Here is a 22113-nt window from a genome sequence, read left to right as displayed (position 1 = left end):
CAAGCAACAATTTGCAATTCAAAGTGTTACATCATAATTCAGAGGATCTTTGTTGTATCTTTTCTGGTGGCTAATCTTTCCAGTAACCAACTAGTTTGGCATTTGGGGGATAGATACTTTGCATGAGGTTCTTATGTGCTGATTTTATCAAAGAGGTGCACAGGAGAAACATTTGCCAAGGAATAATGTAAGACGACTGTGAATCACATCAACATGAAAAAAAATGGAAGGATCTTTGAACATTTTGTCTTTTTATCTTAAAAATTTTAAAGCCATGTTTTTAGTTATTGGCTCCTCTATCAATTTACCCACTAGATGTCAAACAACCTCAAAGTGTGCTAAATGACACCAAAAGGCGCACCAGCACAGTAACACTTATCAGCAATTAATCTTCATATATAGGCTGTAGCTAAGGGAATTGACAGACTTTGTGGGTGTAATAGAATCTTGGCAATTAAAGAGTCTACACTCTTCCCTGGGTGCCTTTGGTTTTTAACAGTTAAAGAAGCCAGATCCCAGAAGAATTTAAATGAATTTCCCAAGATCACACGGCTAGTAACTGGTAGAAGTGAGATTAGATCCCAGGACTCCCGACTTCACCCAAGGTGGCTTGTCTAATGCAATGAATTAAGGTGACTAGTGGAAGGCATAATGGAATTTCAGTTAGATGCCCCAGAATGTGATCTCCCGCCCCCATCCTTCGGTGGCGGGGAATGTAATCTTCAGCCCCCATCGTGGGGTTGGGGTTGGGGTGGTGGCGACTGAGGGAGGGAGAAAACGAAAGCAAGGTGAGCATATGGCTTTCTATTTATGCACTTGGACAACCACGAATGAGTTAACACATCCAGAAAGTAGACTCTTAAACTGGATCTCTACATAATGCTAGATATCTGGGTGAAAATCAAAAATTTTAGTCAAAACCACAGATATTTACAAACACATGTTTTCATCTAAATAGTGGATTGTGCATTGACAGAGTCTTAATGTAGGTAAGCAGGGAAACATGAAATCTCAAATCTCCAGGACTGGTGAATTATTGCCTTGGGGTTGAGGCAGGGGCCAAGGGCAGCGTGTTCAGTGGGCAGGAAACATTTGGAGACATTTGCTGCAATGGGTATTTTTAAACTCTTTCTAGCCATACATGGAATGCAGAAATTAACACAAGAATATCGTAATTGGGCCTATTTTATATACAAAGGAATAATGGGCTAAATGGGTTGGCATGAATGCCATATTTATCCTTCAAGGGAGGAAAGACATGATGATTCAGAGGCAGCGAAGCCAAGAGCATCAAGCTTTCTCATGAGTTGAATACATATTTCTCTTTTCATAATATTCTGCCTTCTAGTCCTTAACGGCCCCTAAAGGCCCAAACAGAGAGACGGTAAATTTTGAAATGATTCATTTTAATTTCACATACAGTAATTTTCTTTTAAGGATTATGATGCGGAGCCATGATAATGGTTTGGCATCTAATTATAATTCTTCACAACTTATCACACACCCCTGACATGCAAGATCTTCAAGGCGGCCAGTGGCAAAGAGCTGCATTATTAGCTCAGGAGAGTTTGTCTTTGGCTTCTGAGTGCACTGCAGCATTTCGCGATTCTGTTTGCTGCTTATTTACTCTGTTAACTTTGTTTTCTTAAGCTAAAATGAACTTGAATTCCTAAGTGCCACAAAAAAGCACTGCAGACGTTCAAGAATTGATGACAAAACTTTTGGAGCTGAGCGAAAGGAAGCTCAGACCGATAGGTATCTGTCCAGTTACACTAGCCAACAGAAATGGGCTTACATTTGGGCAATAAAGAAAGAAAGTGGTGTGGGGAAAAAGATATAAAGGAATAAATGTTCTTTTTCCCTCTCTCCTCATCTTTCTTTCAGGAAAACTGGTTTGTCCTTCATCTTTGCTTGGAAAGAAAGGTAAGAATACGAAAGAACTTTGAGAGAAACAAAAGCAAGATATGCAAGAAGTAGGCTAGCTGCATTTGTTTTGATTCTGCTGGCTGTGAAGGGTGGGCTTTCCAAGACCTGCTGATTAGGATCAGGCAAAAGTGTGTCTCATCTATATTCACTTTGCCCAGCAGGGATCACTTCTCTGATAGTTGAAAAATGGAATACTGTATCTCCTTTCTTTAATCTGGCCCCTAGCATTAGATTCATGGATGGCATTTAACAGTGCTCTCACTCAAAAAGAAATTTCAGCTTTCCATCTAATTCTAAAATAATGCGAGGAATTTCAGAAAGCCATCACTGGCTAAAAACAGACCAAATATAGTTTGTAGGTGCAATCAGTTAGGTGTGATGCTGTGTCCTTGCAAAATTATGTGTTGATTCAACTATAATTAGTCAATTCCCACCTCCCCCTCGACTATCATTCTAAAAATGGTTTGCCTTCATTTCCAATTGCTCACCAATCAATAGTTTATCTTAACAATTCTGTTCTCAGTCTCTGGTGCACCCCAGTCTCTCTATTAAGTTGTTAATGAGCTGCCAACTATTATATCTATTATTTAAAGGAATATGTTCATATTTTCTTGCACTGACTTTTTCCTAAGCTGGATATATGGTTGGTATCAATTGAATGAACTGGTGCCAAAGCACTGGGCTACATTTTATAAGCACAAAACTAGAGGTGTAAAGTACTGCAGGAATGTGGTGGACAAGGATTTTTACCTTTAGCTAGAAGGATCTGGAAAAGTTTCTCAGAGGAGATGAGGATTTGAGGTGGTTCAAGACAGATTAATTCAGGTGCATAAAGCAGGGAAAAGTATTTCAGAGAGAGGGTACAGCTTAGATAAAAGCAGAAGACCAGAGCACAGAGTTCATGTGGGTGTGTGGTGAGAGATAAAGCTGGGGGTCAAATTGTGCTAGGGCTTAAATCCCAAGCCCAGACGTTTGGCCTTGATTTTGAACGGGACAGCGAGGCATGGAAAACCATATCATTATTGAATTCTTCTAGGGCAGATGGCAAAGCTGGAGTACACCTCTGAATGTCTCCATTCCCACTGTGCCCTGGGTATTTCTATTGTAAAGGGCTTAGGGCGGAGGGTCGCTTTTGCCTAGTCAAGTAAGGTCAACCCTCAGACAAGCAATTTCATATTCATTTTCACTGGCTTGGGCAATTCTTTGCTGGCACAGCATCTGTTTCCGTTTTATTTCTTTACACCCACTGCCTCACAAATCCTGCATCACAGCCCGTAGAGAGAGACCCATTTCTTAAGATGATTCCCACCAAGGCCTGCCTCTGGATGCCTTCAAGATTTTGCAGCTGCAATTGGCTAATTGCCAGCATAATAGGCCACTTGAGCTCTCAAAATTAAGGATTTAGCTATAAGTGGGGAACTGCAATGATAAATGAAAGGCTGAATTCATACTTCTGATTTCTACGGCCCAATATATTAGGAGATGGAAAAGGGAGGCAGGCCATAATGAGCCTACAAACCCTCCTTTTGGTCGCCATTGAATCTCCTGGAAACAGCCTCTCCAATTTAGAAACTGGAGTGAAAGACCGTCTTAAACCTGAATGTGATCATTATTAAAGCCTCAAAAGGCAGCTGTGACACAAATACAATGATTATTTTGTAACTTCTGTGGAAGACTGACCACCTCCCCTTTTCCTTCCCCACCCTCTCCCCCTTTTCAAGGGCCAACTGAAAAAAAAAGAAAACAGGACAAAAGAATGACTTCACGAAGGCTGCATTTTCAGGGGTCTCACACCACTTGGGAATTTTCACCAGCAAGCTCATAAATATTTGCACATCATCTTCTCTCGCTGATCAGGAAATTGCCTTGCACAAAATGTCTGGCATCAGCCAGGACTGACTGCATCTTCTAGCTACCAGCTGCCACAAGAAGAAGAGCCAACTCACCAATCTAGGTCTTAAGCCACAAACCTAGGATAGGTCCAAGGACCGTGACTCCTCTTTACTTTGAAAGCCTCTAGAAATGTTTCTCCCACATATGCAGGGTCTGATTAGAAACGTGTCGTCATTGGCTGATAGGGTTGCACATACTTCTCAGTTTAGCAACAGGTAGAAAATTCCCTCTTGCAGAAAGCAGTCCATATTCAATTGCTTTGGTAGAGGAGTTCATGCCATTGGATTTGGGGTATCCTTGGAGGAAGTGACCAAGATGGTAGCTTACAAATACAGGGCTTTGCTAATAACGATGTCAGACATATTGAGCAGGGAGAAAAATCTCTGTAGATGAGAAATCTCTTTAAAATAGGCCTGATCAGATCTACGGACAGAAGCTTAGGAAAAGTCCCTATTGTCGGAACTATAAAAGGAATCTAGCTTACCACAGAACTGACATGAATTTTTGTGTAGTTTATCAGTCATAAAAATGACCCAGTGCATATTTTTAATGACAGAAGGAGGGGGCTTCCATGTGAAAGCTAAGAAATTAAATGTCAGTATATTTAGATGGCATAAAGTGCCTGATTAATAGCACAGGAAAATAAATCCCAGAACAAAATGCCTGCAAAGCTAATCCCTATTCACACACACTGTTATCAAGAAATATGTATTTAAGGCTTACTGGGTGCTGAGTAAGAGAGCAGGCCAGTGTGAAATGTATGGCCCCTGATCTCAAGATTACAACCTAGTGGGAGAAATAAGACCTATTGAATAGAAAGATAATTAACTGAATTAGACTCCCCATAACAATCGCCAAATGAGAGGCACAGATTATAACTACTAGGGGGTGCAAAGTAGGGAAAACTCCTTGACAACCGAAGGGTTGAGACTGGAGCCTCAGAAGATAAAGAAGAAACAGAAGGAGGCTGTTCTAGTTTGCTAATGCTGCCAGGATGCAAAATACCAGAAATGGATTGGCTTTTATAAAAGAGGGTTTATTTGGTTATGCAGTTACAGTCTTAAGGCCACAAAGTGTCCAAGGTAATGCATCAACAATCTGGTACCTTCATTGAACAATGGCCATGGCGTCTGGAAAACCTCTGTTAGCTGGGAAGGCATGTGGCTGGCATCTGCTCCAGAGTTCGGGTTTCAAAATGGCTTTCTCGCAGGATGTTCCTCTCTAGGCTACAGGTCCTCAGAAACGTCTCTTAGTTGTTCTTGGGGTGTTTGTCCTTTCTTAGCTTCTCCAGAGCAAAAGTCTACTTTCAAAGGCCATCTCCAAAATGTCTCTGTAAACTGCAGCTCCTCTCTCAGCTTCTGTGCATTCTTGAAAGTGTCCCTCTTGGCTGTAGCAAGCTCGCTCCTTCTGTCTGAGCTTTTATAGGGCTCCAGTGAACTAATCAAGGCCCATGCTGAATGGGTGGGACCACACCTCCATGGAAATTATCCAGAGTTATCCCCTACAGTTGAGTGGGTCACATCTCCATGGAAACACTCAATCAAAGACTTACAATCTAATCAACACTAATACATCTGCCCACACAAGATTGCATCAAAGATGATGGCGATTTGGGGGACATAATACATTCAAACTGGCACAGAGGCCTAGAGAATGGGGACTAGATAAGGCTCAGGGACAGGAGGGCACCTGGTTCATGGGGACAGTGAGTATCTGAAGCTGTCTGAAAAAAGAGCAAGTTTAGGAAGGAAATGGAAGCTGAGTTTAGGTAAGCAGTGAGGACACAGAGGCTACAGAATACAGGCTGTGGAGTTCTAGACTTTACCAACTGGCTTAGGGAAGAAGTTATTTCTACAATGGAGTGCCTTGAGCTAAGCTGGGAATGGGATGCAAAATGGACTAAAGGGGAAGTGACTAAAAACCAGGGAAAAGTGCAATTGTGTTTGGTCAGTGGCAGACAGCGGTGGGAGATATCAAATAATATACCAAAGTTCAGGTAATAAAATAAGGTGAGGTGAGAAACTTTATTTCTGAGTTTCCTATGTTTCAGAAGTCTACTAGCATACCATTGTTAACCGCATGGTATTCATATAGAAACTGCACCCCAAGAGGTTTAAAGTACTTTGGGAAAGATAATTTACTAAACCCCAAGAAGTGGAAATGTTAATGGGAATGGGAAGATAGAGGGAGATTTTAGCCTGCCCTTTACAAATGAAGAATGTGTTACTTTGCATGGCCAAAGGGACTTTGCAGATGTGATTAAGCTAAGGGTCTCAAGATGGGGAGATTATCCTAGGTTACCAGGGTGGGCCCAATGTCATCACAAGTGTCCTTATAAGAGGGATGCAAGTGGGGCAGAATCAGGAAAGAAGATGTGGTGAAGGAAGCAGAGGTTGGAATGATGGAGAGCTTAGATCCCAGAAACACCAGCTGTCTTTAGAAGCAGGAAAAGGCAAGGAAACAGATTCTCCCCTGGAGTGTCCAGAAGGAAGAAAGCCCTGCCACCCCATTTTAGAGAACTATAAGATAAAAGATTTGTGTTATTTTAAGGCACTAAATTAGTGGTAATTTGTTACAGCAGCAATAAGAAACTAATACGACATATTACATACAACATGCAAATACATTTCTTGTTTTCACATGTCTATTATTCTAATTGCTAGACCATAGTGCCTAAATGTAGTATTTAACTTAGACAAATTGCAGACAAGACAGAAAGACATTGAGCACCATTCGGAAGCAGCAGGCACCAAGTGAGCTTCTCCCAAGAGAGCACCTTCCAAAACTCAAATGCTTTTCTGGAAGCATCACCTGCCAAGGACTGACATTTTCAAAATCACAACACTCTCAGAGTATCAGTTGCTGTAGATTTTTGGTAAATTAGAAAGCCACGTCAGGAGAATGCACCATGGATAATATTCTGCTACCTAACACAACCACCACTCACCCAGAGCCTTCCTCTACCTGTCAGCGTGTCTGCCCCTGAACGTTGCTCCTGGGTGCGAATCCACACAAGTATCAAGAGGAAATCTAGCCCAGCTTTCTGTCTGACCAAAGTCACATTGTATATAGTTCATAAATGGCCTTGTTTCTTATGTTCCCACTGGGAATGCTAAGAAGATAGACTAATATTTGAAAAACTTTGAACGGAAAAACAAGAATTATAGAACATTATTTTAATAAGTTACCACTCTAAATGTTTGCTAATATAATTCATTCAAAGGGTTGTTTCCTCCTTAGCCTTATTTCCCATCTAACAAGCTCCCTGAATTACCTTTGAAGGGGAATTTATTGCTTCCTATGGACAAAATAAAATAAATGAAAAAATACATTGTATTACAAGGCATAACTAAGACACAATGGGCTTTGGAAAGGTTGATACTACCAACTGAGTCCAGTGTCACTCTGCATGGCATTTCTCAAAAGCCAGGTTGTAGCGGCAGCTGGGTGTGTTGGTCAGCATTAAGTCACAGGCCTCTCCAGGCCCCTTATGCATTAGAACCACAGCTGGAATGGCAGAAGTTCTCTTGGGTGAGTAGATCCCAACCTGACTCCATAAATTACTAATCTTATAGACTGAAAAAGAACCAGCTATCCACCTTTATATGCCATACTGTGTTCCTCTCAAAATGAAAGGTGGGGGGGGGGGGTAAGTACAACTTGCTCTGCCCAACCTAAATGTTAGTGGTGTACAAGAACCTTCATTTTTTATTTTGGTTTGGTTTTTATTGTATTGTTTTGAGAAGAAAGATAAGAAAACATAAACCTAACATGATATGGAATGTTGACGGGCAGAGAGCATCATGGTCACCTAAAATAAACCCTGAACTGTGAGTTAGAAATCCTAGATTCTGATCCCAGATTGGCCATTAGCTTAAGCTGCCAGGTGATCAACAAACAGACTGTTTTACCACCTCCTGTGTGACTCAGTTTTCGTATCTGAAAATGGAAATAGCAAATCATTTGCAAGTAGGATTATTAATAACATGAAAAAACATTAATAGTAATACATCCATACTATGTACCAGACTCTCTCTATGTACACGTTTGTGGCCTCTAATCCTTAAAACAATCCCATGTGGTAGGTACTGTCATCGTGCCTAGTTTACAGATAAGGAAACTGAGGCTCAGTGAGATTCAGATTACTCAGCTAGTAAGTAGTGGGAAGGGCAGATTGGTCTGATAGAGAAGTTTCATCTCCTTGGCCAGAGGCTGTCTTTCCACCCACCTTTCCATAGTAGTCAGGGAAGGATCAGCTTCAAGGGACAAGCCTCATCCTTGCAGTTCCGAGGATGGCTCCGCTGAGCCATGTTGTGGCAGGAAATACATAGCTAAGGCTGGTATCTTGTGTCTGCGTCTCAGGGCGCAAGCTCCCACAGGGATTTTGTTACTTCTTTCCTGGTTCTGTTGCATGTACTGAATTGAGAAAGGTGTGCAGGGAAGAAGGGGGAAAGTTAGCAAGGGAAGGACTTTGGCACTTCTGATTCTACGAGGAATTAAAAAGTGCAGAAAAGAAGGAATGCTGCCATGAAACTCCCAAAATTTAGACTTGGTTTTGGATCAAAAGCTAAGAAAAGAGTGGGAACCCCTTATAATGTAGCCAGTCATTACATACACAGATTCAGATGGAACGCAGATCAAATAATATCCCAGAAATACACCCATGTACATTTAGAGCTTATGCAACTATCATAGAAGGCAGGTGTCAATGCTATCCCCCAAATCACATTTCCACATTATTTCAAATATTTATGGATTGTTATAAATTACACCAAGGCCACATATCAAAGTATAAAAATTATCTGTATTAAGTTAATCAGAGATTTTAGAACGATATACATGGCACATGGCACATGGCTGAGTATAATCCATTTAATGCTTCAATGCCACTGCTTTACAACTATGAACACGACTAAGATCCCAGAGACCCTCAGGAATATCCCAAATCTACAAGACATCCCCTATGCCCAAGATTGGTATCTCTGGATTTTGGTTAGTGGAGAAATATTAAAACTCATGCAAGTGGAATAGATCTCCCCAGTTGGGGATGCTCCAGAGGAAATCAATGTTAGTAAAGGTAAAAGTGAAATTCAATATCCTAGCTTCTGATGCTCTGATTTCCTATAGCAGAATTCAAATTCTACCCTCAGCTCTGCAAGCTCAGTTGTCACTCTCTTTAAATGGAAACCAATGTGCATGCTGAAGGCAGGGTTTGGCTCAAAGACTTTCTATACTGCATGGAACATTCCCCTTGTTAAAAGCAACTTTAGACCATATATGCCATCACAAACTAGGCCTGAATTTCAGGGCAAGAATGTAAAGTGCAACTTTTAGAGATGCCTGTAGAATAGTTTAAAATATGCCACCAATTCTCCTACCAAAGAAACTGTCTTTTGCCTCATCCAGAGCCAGGCAACTTCCCAAAAGATGCCAGGAAACCAGCATTTGTTACTGTTTTTGAAAATGCAATTTCTTTACCTCTGTTGCTTAGATTTCTTGATATCCTTCCCATTCCTTTATAGATGTACTGCATGGGTTATGTTGCTTTTAAAAAAAGACTAATTAAAATTAATTTTGCTTTAAGAACCTTTTGATAGCTTCATTACACCATCTGGAGATTATTGACACCCTGGGGCATGTCAAAAGCCGGGCTGTGAATCCTGGAATATGCCTTGCCAGGCCATATAATCCAATAGCTGACCACAGATCTGTCATTAACTTTTCTAATCAAGTATAAGAGAGAGGGAGGTCAGTGTTGACAACTAACACTACTCCCATGGGTCACATTCTACCCTGGACCTTCATAAAGACAACAAAGCTAGATGGTAGCTGTCTGCCAACTTTCTGTGTAAGTATGATACAATTTCCTCTTTATAAGGTAGATTTCTTATTCCCTTTTAGCAGGATTCTGAAGATGGCAAAGAATCACTAACTTCTTACAAGACTTATTTCTTTATTCCTATTGAAAAACTATGCAAGGTAAAGAGAAAACATTTTGAGTCCAAACTCTCTTCCAGGCCTGGGAAGACAGCAACGGCCTGTCAAGAATATTACCAGTATATAACTCGTCCAAAAGGAAAGAAACTGATTCTTAAATCAGTTTTAGAAAGACATTGGTTCCCTTGTGACTAAATACAAAATCAAGTTTCCATGTCATAAACTAATTGATACAAATCTTCGATTAATGAAAGAAACAGTTTGTAGTAGGTCACCAGGTAGCTTGGAGTTGTATACCCCAGAAAAACATGATGTTGTTCTTAATCCGTTCCCTGGGTGTGAACCATTTGTAAATAGGACCTTTGGATGAGGTTATTTCAGTTGAGGTGGCCCAGCTGAATTAGGATGGGTCTTAATCCTATTACTGGAGGCCTTATAGAGAAGGCCAAAGAGGGAAAAAGTCTTGGGGAGCAGGCAGTAGCTGTAAGTCAACGGGACTTGGAAGTGAAAGAAGACATCACTATGTGCATTGCCATGTGATGAAAAGCCAAGGACCAAGAATCACTGGCAGCAAGCCCCAGGATGTCACAGTATTCGGGGAGAAAGCATCACTTTGCTGATGCCTCAGTTTTGGACTGGAATCTCCTAGCTTCGAAACCTGGGCTAATGCAAAGAGCCTGGGTTTTAGAATCCGGAACATTTGGGTGAAAGTTCCATGTACCAGCAGTGTGTTAGCTGAATGAGCATGGGGACCAGTTACTTCACCTCTATGAGATTTGTTTCCTCATCTTGAAGTAATCAGCACATAGCAGGATCTCAAGGTTAACATCTTACATCCTGGTGCTCATGACCCTAAACATGGCACTTGGCACATGAAGCCAATTCCTGGTCATTGCTTTCGAGCAATAGACCTGTGCAATACTCATAAATAAAGCCAAGTGACCTCAATGAATTAACGCCTAAAAAACAAAAAGAATTTCAAAATAAAAAGTTTAAGGAAAAAAAAAAAAGCAAAGAGAACAAGTTGTTTATTTCATTCCCACTAACTCAGGCGTAAATCAGGAAAGAAAAAACTAGCTTACGTGGCATCATGTGGACCAGAAATCTCTGTTCATCGGCACTTCTCTGTGGGTCTTCTATGTTGTGCAATGAAAGTTGATGTTTGCAATCATGAACAGGAGGGTCCTGTGAAATCTCAAAGCACCTCCTGAATCATCAAAGATTAAATTATGTCTAATCTAGTTTAAGTATTAAGTGATTCTTTGAAGACTGTCACTCCCTATATGGAATAGAAACTGAAAAATCAAGTGTAGTGCTTGCACATGCTATGACACTTACAAGGCCTGGAAACACAAGAAGACAATATTAAGCCTGATAAAAAGTGGGTGAGCCATGGAAAGGGTTCTGAACCTATCTGCAAGGCTGACTTGGCTTTTAAAAACTTTTATTTCAAAGAATTTTAGACTTACAGAAAAGTTGCATAGTACAGATAATTAATATATGTATTCTCTGTCCAGCTTTCCTTGATGGTGACAACTTACATAATCTCAGTACAATTACCAAAACCAGGAAATTAACATTGGTACAACATAACAAACTAAACTATGGTGTTTATTCAAATTTCACTGGTTTTTCACCTAATGCCCTCTGTGCCGGTTTGGATCTATTATGTTCCCCAGAAAAGCCATATTCTTTAATGCAATCTTGTGGAGGCAGACTTTTTAATCACTTTGATTAGGGTGTGGCCTCTTGCTTGAATGCTTCCATGGAGATTTGACCCCACCCATTCAGGGTAGATCTTGATCAGTTTACTGGAGTCTTTAAAGGGAGCTCATGGAGAGCAGAGAGATGAAAATGCCTGGGATATGCTAAGCCGGAGCACACAGAAACTGTAGATGCTTAGAGATGCTTAAAGATGCTTGGAGATGCAGACAGAAGGACATTTGGAGATGCTAAGCTAAGAGATGAAGCCCAAAATTTGCCCCAGAGAAGCTAAGAGAGGATTCCCCAGGTGCTTGCTTAGAGAGAAAGCCACCAGAATCAGAAGCTGAAAGCAACACAACCTGGGAGCAAAGGACCAGCAGATGCCAGCCACATGCCTTCCCAGCTGACAGAGGTGTTCTGTACACCATCAGCCTTCCTTCTGTGACGGTATCCTCTGTTGATGCCTTAGTTTGGACACTTTTATGGCCTTAGCAGTGTAAATTTGTGAGCTAATAAACCCCCATTTTAAAAGCCAATCCATTTCTGGTATTTTGCATTTCAGCAGCTTTAACAAGCTCATTCTGTTATAGGATCCCATCGAGGATCCTGCCTTGCATTCAGTTGTCTTTCCTTGGTTTCTTCCAATTTGTGACAATTCCTCAATCTTTCCTTATCTTTCATAACCTTGACTCTTTTGATGAGTGCCAGTCAATTATTTTGTAAAAGATCCCACCATTTGGGTATGTCAGATGTTTTATCATAATGATGGAGGTTATATACTTGAGCAAGAATACCTCAGAAGTTATACTGGAAATATCATATCCTTTGTGCATCATATCTGGGGTCCATGAGATCAACATATCTTAGTATTGGGGAAGGGAACCTCCTTCATCCCTTAGGTAAGAAGGTATTTGCCAGGTTGCTTGTTTCTAGAGTTCCCTTTGTGATTCCTCAATATTTGGGGGAAGTACTTTGATACTATGTCAACACCCTTATTCTCCTCAAGCATCACCAACTGATTTTAATATCCACTGATGGGTCTTGCCTGCAACAATTATGCCATGGTCTTTCCCTAATGGTGATTTTGTATTCCTCTCATTCCATCTACATTTATTAATCGGAATTGGGAGACCTGTCCCTTCTCCCCTATTTGTTTGTTTGTTTGTTTGTTTACAGTGGTATGAACCCATGGAAATTTATTTTACTCTATGGGTTATAACCTATTATTACCATTATTTATCTTGTTGTTTAAGTTGTCTGAGGTTTGAACATTCGGTGTTCGTTCACGTTTGTGCTTTTGTACTTTTGACATATCCCCAGGTTTTTTTAAGCACTTTCCTACTTTCTAGCACTAAGATCTTCTAGATTCATTTTACACATTTCTTACCCCAGCCTGGAATCAACCATTTCAAGAAGGGTCCCTGGTTCCGTTTATAGGAGTATGGTATTTAGAAAGCAAGATCTGGGTGCTGGGTTGCTTGTTGCTATGAGGATGTCATTACTTATAGTCTCTTTCAGCAGACCAAGCTAGTAAATATGTGTATTTATACACAAACATATCTATCTGTCCATCTATTCTATCTATCTATATCTATCTATCTATCTATCTTAAAAACCATGAGTTCATACTGACACCATCAATTTCATTCTGGCCTTCCCCCTTTGTTTATAACTTCTTTTTGCAACAGTGAGAGAACTACACCCATCTACAATATATTCACTTATTTGAACAATCCTAATATACATCTGTGGTTTCAGAACCATGAAACTATCCAGCCTTGGCAGTTGTTGGTAAGGTAGTTCACTAACAACTTTCTCTGTTCCTTTCATTGATACTGATTTGTTTAAACTTTCTAAACCGAACAAGTTCAATTTTGGTAATTTGTATTTCCCTAGGAAAACAGAAATAGAAAAAGACCTGAGTTATCCCACTGAAAGGGTTTACTGCACAACTGGGGAAATTATGCCAGAATGATCAGCTCCAAGACATATCTTAGTAAAAACATTAGATTTCAAAGATAAAGATAAAATCCTCATGGCTTCCAGACAGCAATGATGAAATGACTTGCAAAGGCAAATGAATTGGGTTGGCATCAGGCTTTTCCCTAACCAGTCTGTTATTCAAATATGAAGGCTTTAGGAAACACAGTTTTTTTTTTTTTTTTTTTTTTTTTTAAAGAAAACACAATTTTGAACATACAAGAAGTTAGGAAATTCTGCATTCATCAACTCTTTTTGAAATTTTTCTGTCTGCTTGTGCTCACTGCAAAGCCTTTCATCAGAGCAGGGGTGGGACAGAAGTATGAGATCATATGCTGGTATTGGTGATTTTTTCCTTTTACTTAGTTATTTCACACTTTTGGCATTCTTAGTGTTCAGGTTATACTGAGCATTTCATTTTGTGGAGAATTTACTTTTCCTATATTATTATAGTTTGTGGCAGAACTCTTTCAAGATATCCAGCTATGCTGCTGAACATTGTCCTTAACTAACCGGAATTCCTGGTTTGACTTTTCCATGTGTCAAATCTGAAGTTTCACATTTTGTGGGATCCCACCATTTATTAAAAGCTTATACAAAGTTGCAAAGTCATTTGTCTCCCAACACTCTTTTGTAACTGTCTACCGAGCATAGTTACTTATGACGTGCTATGCTAAGCATTTTATAGGCATTAGGGCTTACAGTTTCTACAAAATGCCTATGGAGCTGTTACTACTTTCCACCTTTTGAAGATGAAGATAGTGAGGTTTAGAGAAGTGAAGCAACTTGCCCAAGGATCAAAACCAAGGCCACTCCATTCCCAAGTTGGAGCTCATACCTATTACTCTATATTGTCTATACCTGGCCCTCTCCTTCATCCTCTTCTCATTATATGGCCCCAGCAGCCACACAGTTAATTAAGTCATCCTTGATTCCTACGGTTCACCCAACCCCATGAGCATGTTTCATCTGTCAGTCTCCCAAATTCATTCCCTTTCACTCTGTCTCAATTTCCATGACTTTGTTCTACGCCAGAATCAATTCTCACCTGGGCAACAGCCATAACAATCTCCCAACTGGACTCCTTGCTTCCACTGATACCCACCCCCTCCCCAATCCATTCTCCATGCAGAAAGCTGGAGCAAATTTTTCTTAATAAAATGTAAAACAAATCTTGTCCCTGCCTGGCTTAAATTCTCCAGGGGCTTCCCACTGAACACAGAATGAAATCTAACCCCTTCCCATGGCCTGCAAGACCTACCATATCTGTCCCTACTTCTTTCTTGCCTTTCTAACTTCATCTCATACCACTCTCCAACTGAAATAGTCACATCTTGCCACTACCGGCCTCCTTTCTCTTGCCCAGACTTGCCAAGCTCATTCACAGCTGTACACTTAGCCTAAGATGCTCCTCTCATGGCTCTCCCAACAGATCTCTGCTTCAACGTCACCTCCTCTGAAAGGCCTTCCCAGTGTACCGTATTAAAGGTAGTGGTCTCTGCCATTATTTCACCCCATCTCCGCCTGTCACATTTGCCAGTGCTACTTTGTTCAGAGCTGTTATCACTTTTTGTCCCATCTTGCCATTTGCTGTATCCCCAAGCACTTAGAACATATAGCTGATCAATAAATTAATTGGCCACATTTTCTGTATCAATAATAGGAACATAGGGTCTGAATATTTTTATGTTGCTTGCAGTAAGTGGCATCTAGAATTTGTCATTGGCATGTTGAGATATTGAAATTTATGGGGTATTTTGTTGGTTTATGGGACCTAGATAAAATCTTTAAAAATAAATTGTTCTTGGAAATTAAGAATACAAGGATTTCAAGTACCAATGTTGTTGCCTTAAGACATTCCTACTCTCTAGTTTGAGGGAGGGAAAAAAAGAGATGTCTAGAATACATTCACATGTAATTTATGCTGAATGCAAAGTGACAGTTACAGAGTTTTAAGAGTGGAGGATCTTGAAGGAAGGGGAACTTAAATGGATCTTGAAGGATGAGAAAAGGCTAGAAAGCTTTTTATTGGATTTTTGTTTCTCAAAGTGCATTTGAGGTAAAACCACTGCAGATTTACATACATGCTGATTCTCCTAAAGTGTAAACTATCCTCTAACTGCAAGATACGTTAGGAAACTTCAAAACCTTTCCCCTCACTGCGGTACGATTTCAAAACGTGAAGCTGATAACTTGCTAAATAGTACCCCTAGTGGTCTCAAAGAGTTCTTTCAGCTTCTTGAGATGTCTCACTCCACGAGGAGTAGCTTCACAATCCTGAAAATATGATTCAATAGCAATATCTTTGCTACATCTATAATTACCATTAGTACTTAAGTAGCAAGATCCTCCCACAGATAATAATGATAACCAAAAAAAGATAAAATCTCTCCAAAGTAGTTGTTTTCTTGTTTTATTGTGCATTGACCCTTTTGGTGGGGGTTCATCCTAGTAACTAACTCTTAGGGAACTGGCAGGGAGTTTGAGGGTGGTGGGCCATCTGGAGAGGTCAGGAGGTGAATTCCCAGGAACGGTAGTTGAGGAACATGTAAGCATCTGCTCTGCCACAGTGTGAGAAAAGGTAAATTGTCAACAAACATTTCCTACACCTGATATCTTTTGTATGGCGAGCTGCACATTTAATAAAGAAGCAGCTGCCACTGCTGAACGATTAATCAATACTGGTAAGCTGACATCCCAAGAACTGCTGAATGAAAGCTTTTCTTTCCCTCCTGCATTTACAAATAAAGTGCTCCCCATTTGACTAAAGCCTGTCGACTTGACCGGAAAATATCAGAGTCCGATTTAAATGACATTTGCAGAGAATGAGATTTTCTGCTGGCCGCTGCTCCTTATCGCTAATAATAACAACAGATTAGTGGATTTAGGCCGCCGAGGAGCAATGCCTTTTTCTGATCCCTCCTTAAAGCAGCCCTTTCCATCTGCCTAGCCAAGCCATCCCCCACTTGTTTGGACCAACGAGGAATTCCTAAATGGCACTTGATTAATACCATGTGGGCTATCAATCTAAAGACCTTTTGTGTCACTAATTCCATACAAGACTTTATCAAGTCTGCTTAGCTGAAAGATCAAAACACCTGCAATTGTTTACAGGTGCAAAAGTTTCTGTACAAATCTCCATCAACTGGTTATGAGGCACAAGAATTAAAGCTAGTGATAACTAATCCCAACTGATAGAGCTCTTCCATGACCTTCACTGAGGTATTGCCTGTCATTATTTCAACTCCTTAGATACAATGGAATTTTGACATTTTTAGCTAAGACTAAAGCTGCAATTGTCATTTGCTTCTGGGAGAAAAAAAAATCCATGGCTAAGCACACATATGCACATGTGGATGATTATAGGGGAAGATGCCTTCATGATTATTTTTACATGAATTGTGCAAGTTTGAAGACCAAACACAATTTAAAATCCAAATGCCAGGTTCCCCCTGAACAAATCGAAGTATTTCTAATGCTCCATCATAAATGACTACATTTAATTTCCTTTTTTCAGCATTTGGCACTTTAAAAGCCCTTTTACATCCCACCTATGCTACTTAAGTTAATAACTGACATTTCCTCTTTGTAATACATAATGTAAGCCTGGGCACTGCTGTGAACCTGAGATAAGCCAGAGAGACCAGTAGACTCAAATGAAACCAATGTTTCAAGATCATCCCATTGCCTATCTCTTGGACCTATTTTGTCTTCCAACAAAGACTTGTTCATTCCTAACCCTGACCAAAATTGCCGCATGCCAAGCAGAGCTACATCAAGCCAAATGGCTTGACTAAATCAAGCAATGGCAAGGGCTGGAATTGAATATTTAGCAAGGTTAAAGTGAAATTATTTTCAAGAACAGCACTTGCCATCAGTTGAAGGAAAAACCCTGGGTCCAGTATGCAATTGTTTCACCTATATATTTTTTAATGCATCAGACTATTAACAGAGTTACATTAAAAACACAATTTAAGAAATCGAAGATGCTTTTATGGAAGGGACACACTCAATTGTCGATTTAGACATGTCATAAAGTCAGTAATGTATCCTACATGTGATGCAATTTATCTTCATTTCACTGAGTCACAATATGTACACGACCACGCTTCCTTTGGGAAGCCCACAGATGCTCATCCAACCAGGCATGCTCTCTTTGAAACAAACCTTGGCAAATCTGGATGAACAGCTTCAAAAATCAATAGCTATTTAAGTCCTGTATTATTATTCCAGAATTAACAGAGAAAAGAAAAACTTAAAAACACTTTAGAGCAAGCCATAATTATTTTCACCAAAGGAGGGGTGGGGGCGAATATGGAATGAATAAATCTGATTATTTTAGGTGTAACAGTAAAATATTGTGATTTTAAATAATATGAAAGGAAGTTGTGTCAGTCCAAATCATTAAAGTTTAGCTGGTGTCTTTTTATAGTTTCCAAGAATGAAATCATTCTGGACATTAAGTGCAAGCACCATGCTGCCAAGCACCCTGGCAGAAGGGAAGTTTGTCAACCATCAGGCATCAGTCTACACTTTCTAGGTTGCAAAGAAGTTGCTGGAGGTAGTCGTGCATTTTTGTTTGTTTCTTTTGCTTTTCTTTTGTGTGACCCCTGCTCTAACCACACTATTGCTCCTAAGTGAAGAAATAACTCAGTCTGTTGGTTCAAGTGAATTTGGGTACTTCCACAGTGCAGGACCTCCTCAATACAAGGATCCTGGTCATTTTGTTTTAATTTGGTTTGTATGGGTTTGATTTTTTCACTCCTTTTTCCTTTGGAAGAAAGGGAAAAGAACTATGTCCCCGATAGAGCCGGGACTGTCTCTCCAGCATAAATGCCTAAATGGCCACGCCTCTAGCTGGCTGTACTGAGGAGACCAAGTTCCAGAGCTGGAAGTGATCAGAGAAATCACAGCTGAATCCTGGCAGAAGTATTCTCTCTTTCTTCGACTTTGAAAATGAGTTACCTTACTATTCTTTTATGAGTCCATTCAAAATAATGTCTATTACCTTCAAAGCAACAACCCCGCCATTAGATCAAAACTTAATTATTAGAAGGATGAGCATTTGAAGGCTACATTTCACACCCAAAGCACCAAATGCATTTGCTCTCCAAAGAGTAAACAACACATTCATTCAAGACACCCTCCAAAACCCATAGATGATGTGAGAACAGTGTGATTGATTATTTAACCTTCTAAAGCAGGCATTAATGCTGTCACTATTAATAGATGAAACCTTTATACTATAGTGAGCCATTTCCTCTGATCAAAGTCATTTTTCCTCAATTTATTTCTGCATAAAACGGAAAGAGTTTCTGATTAGCAATGAGACGCCGGCGGGGTAAGTGGTGAGCCGAAGGTAATCACGCAGCCCCGTGGGAGCAGAGGTACTCAACTGTACCTTTTGCTTTCTGGCTCCTCAGGGGGGTGATTATCTCATGATAATCATAGACCCCCACCCCATTGTGCCTTATTGCTTAATTAGCTACTGCCTGAAATGTAGTTCTGTTTGCATCAACTTTATGTCTACTATAATTGCCCTGAGTTGCAGTTCTAAGGTGGAAAAAGTGGATCAAATAACTACATATATTTTGTTTGATTAATCATGAAAAAATCATTAAGGGATTAAAGTGAAACCATTTTACTCCTGCTGATCATGTTCAGCAATTTGAAATTATTTTATGATCCTGATCAATGTAATTAATGAGAATGGCTGTTAATTAGTTACACTAGCAGGTGGGCCATGAAAAATGTATTCACTTAATAATACCATGGAACAACATGCGATTAAGGGCTCCTGGGCCGATTTTACCTGGTGCAGAGAAAGAAAATCCCCGTCCAACCCTCTCTGCTATCTGAGATTACAGTGCTCCTCTCTTTGCCCACCCCTACCTCCCCGCTCCCCTCCCAGGGCATTTCCTAGGACGACACACAAAAACAGCAGGGCTCGAGATTTTAAATGCTATTAAGCATTTTTCAGCTTAAAAGCTCTCCTCTTTGTTACAACTCCCTGCAAGCCGAGGTTCCTAGTAAACTCCACCGAGGCACTACCCATTTCAAATTAACTAACTGGAGCTTTGCCTTAGAAAATATGGTAATTCAGTCACCCTCCTCTGCCCCATGTGCTTTTACTAACCTTTTCCTGAGACAGACCAGCTCCTGTAACCCCTTGCTTGCTGCCTGGTGACAGACAGCCACGAACTGTTAATATAGCATTGTCCATTGGGTTTTTCATCAGTAGTGCTGAGAGTTTATTGGGGCATTTTTTCTGTATATCAAGGTCATATATTTGTATAACAAGATCATCACCACCATTCTGATTATGCAGAAATACCAAAGGAGGTGAAAATATGAACAAATACTTCTAATATTCTCCTAGTTAAACTATTTAGTTGCATCAATTATGTAAACAGCTACAAATATCTCCTAATATGATTCTCCTGTGTTCTGAATGCTTGCGTTTCATTAAACCCTGCTTACTGGTGTTTAGGATCTGCCCCTGTGAATGTTCACAATGTTTAGAAGCTAAACATGGAATCACCATACGATGAACAGCATATCATGGCTCAGCCAAAATGTGAGATCTGAAATACTAAAGGGTGATGCCGTTTTGCAAAATTCAGGGAAAAACCTGATTTCTTATGGAGGAGATGGGAATGCAATGGTTCCACTTAATGCTCTTTTCAGAGGCTACATCTTAAGTGTCCACTGTATTTGGATCAGCCCTGCTAGATTTGCGAGCAATTAAGGGGACTGACCTGGCTAGACAAAAGGGGTCTTTGTGCAGCTTTCCTGGCCTCTTGGCTAGGCAGCCACACCAACGTGCAAGTGGCTATGATCAAAGAATTGTCCCCTAATGAATAAAGTGGTGGGTGGTGGTGGTGGGGGGGTTGTTCTCTTGTTCCTTGGGATGCACTGTCACCAATTTCATCAGTGTTAGATCATTTTCCTTCGGAAATAAAGTTTGACAAAGTCTCTGCTTCTCTACCAGGGGACTTCTTTTTTGTAAACATCACCTGCTCAGTAGGACTTTCTAATCTTACCTTGTTCATTTCCATGTTGCATCTCAGGGTGTTTATATCATTGTTATATTTGCAAAAGAAAGCAGCAGACCTTTAGATGCAGCCCCATTCTTTTACTTACTCTTAAGAAATAAATGTGTGCCACTTTTTTTTTTTTTGCTTCATCTTTTGGCATTTACACCCATTTCTCTAAATACCAAAATATAAATCTTGGTTTCTCAGTTTCAGACATTATCTATGGATTCCACTCCAGAGAAGATGAGCATTTCACTTTCTTTTTTCCCCTTCACATCCTTCCATTTTCCTAATATAGTTATATCAAAATTTGAGTTAGAGCAATATCTATTTTTACATTATCATCATTATATACACCATTCAGAACTAAACCATGTAGGAAACTACGATTCATTCATTTTTCTTTCCTGCACAACTCTTTGGAGTTCATCATCATCTTTGGTTTTTATGGTTACTTTTCTTCCTTTTCTCTGTACTCATCACTAATGCAACCCCAAACTCTCTATTGGTTGTGTAAATATCATCAAAACATCCACTCACATCAGCTATCAATTTCATCTCCTTGACAAATTTCATTCAGAGCCTTCTGACCTGTTCCAACCCTCTACCTGTGGGTGTCTCTTTACCATCATCCTACAGACTCCCTTTGCCTCTCTCCTTTGTGGCATCCCCTATTTCCTATAAGGAAGCCTTCCTCTTCCTTGGTTAATTCCTTCAACTTGGTGAACAAGCAAACACATCCTCTGGTAGCTTACTGAGAATGGGCGGGTTGGAGGTAATTTTTTTTAAGATCTTCAGTGTCTAAAATTGTCTCTATTCTACTCTCCCACTTGACTGATAGTTTGGCTAGGTCGAAATTTTAGGATGGAAATGATTTTCCTTCAGAATTGTCTTCTAGCTTCCAGTGTTGCTGTGGTGAAGCCCAAAGCTTCTCCTGTTTCCTTTCCTTTCTCCCTCTCCCCCTCCCTCTTCCCCTCCTTCTCGCTCTCGAAGCTTATAGAATGCTCCTTTTTTTCTGAAATGTCACGATGTATCCCGGTTGCCATTATTCTGGGGGAAGCAGACTGGACATCCCTACATTTGATTGATGTATGGAGGTGTTCACTTAGTGTCCTTGTTTCCAGGAAGAAAGCTCAGGACAATGACCCTCTTTGGTACACTCTCTAGAGAATAAACCTCCCATTTTTCTATGGGGATGGGGGAAAGGAGGAGTGGAAAAATGACGGAAGAGACGTAGGACTCTAATGTCTCCCACAGCTTTCATCCAATCCTCTATTTTAGACCCTCTTCACTTCCACTTCTAAAGATATATCTGGTACCAACAATTCCTGGGCCTTCTGAGGATTCTGCAGTGTGAATTGGGTTGATTCTTAGCCTTTCCACCGCTGGCTTTTAACTTGGATTTCAAGGTCTGCCAAACCAGTTTCTATTTGTCCAAATGCTTCCCAGCTCCCCAAATTTTATTTTCTCTCCCATTTTCCCAGTCCTTTTGGGTTTCCTCCTTTAAAAAATACCTCTGTCATAGTTTTGGTGTGGCTTGAGGAGGGAGTGAAATTGCATGCATGTGATCAATCCACCACTGAAAAAAAAGTCAAAGCGATTAATTCACATATGACAACCATGGCTTGCTCTTTCT

The 22113-nt window shown here is 40.3% G+C and overlaps 1 protein-coding gene across 9 annotated transcripts in view; it reads right to left on the bottom strand.

The window, feature by feature from the left end:
• AFF2 (AF4/FMR2 family member 2) overlaps positions 1-22113 on the bottom strand; it is a 531893-nt gene that overhangs the window by 384996 nt on the left and 124784 nt on the right. Inside the window, exon 1 of one of the 9 annotated variants that reach the window (XM_037821155.1) lies at positions 8048-8175. The exons of the other annotated variants lie outside the window; for them this stretch is intronic. Within the exon in view, the coding sequence (XP_037677083.1) occupies positions 8048-8055 (8 nt within the window). The 5' untranslated portion in view covers positions 8056-8175. Of the gene's footprint in view, positions 1-8047; positions 8176-22113 lie in introns of those variants that run through there. 9 annotated transcript variants of the gene reach the window in all.

This window comes from Choloepus didactylus, chromosome X (assembly GCF_015220235.1).
Source record: "Choloepus didactylus isolate mChoDid1 chromosome X, mChoDid1.pri, whole genome shotgun sequence".
In the NCBI taxonomy this organism is placed as follows: Eukaryota; Metazoa; Chordata; class Mammalia; order Pilosa; family Megalonychidae; genus Choloepus; species Choloepus didactylus.
This window is presented reverse-complemented; position numbering and strand designations above follow the sequence as displayed.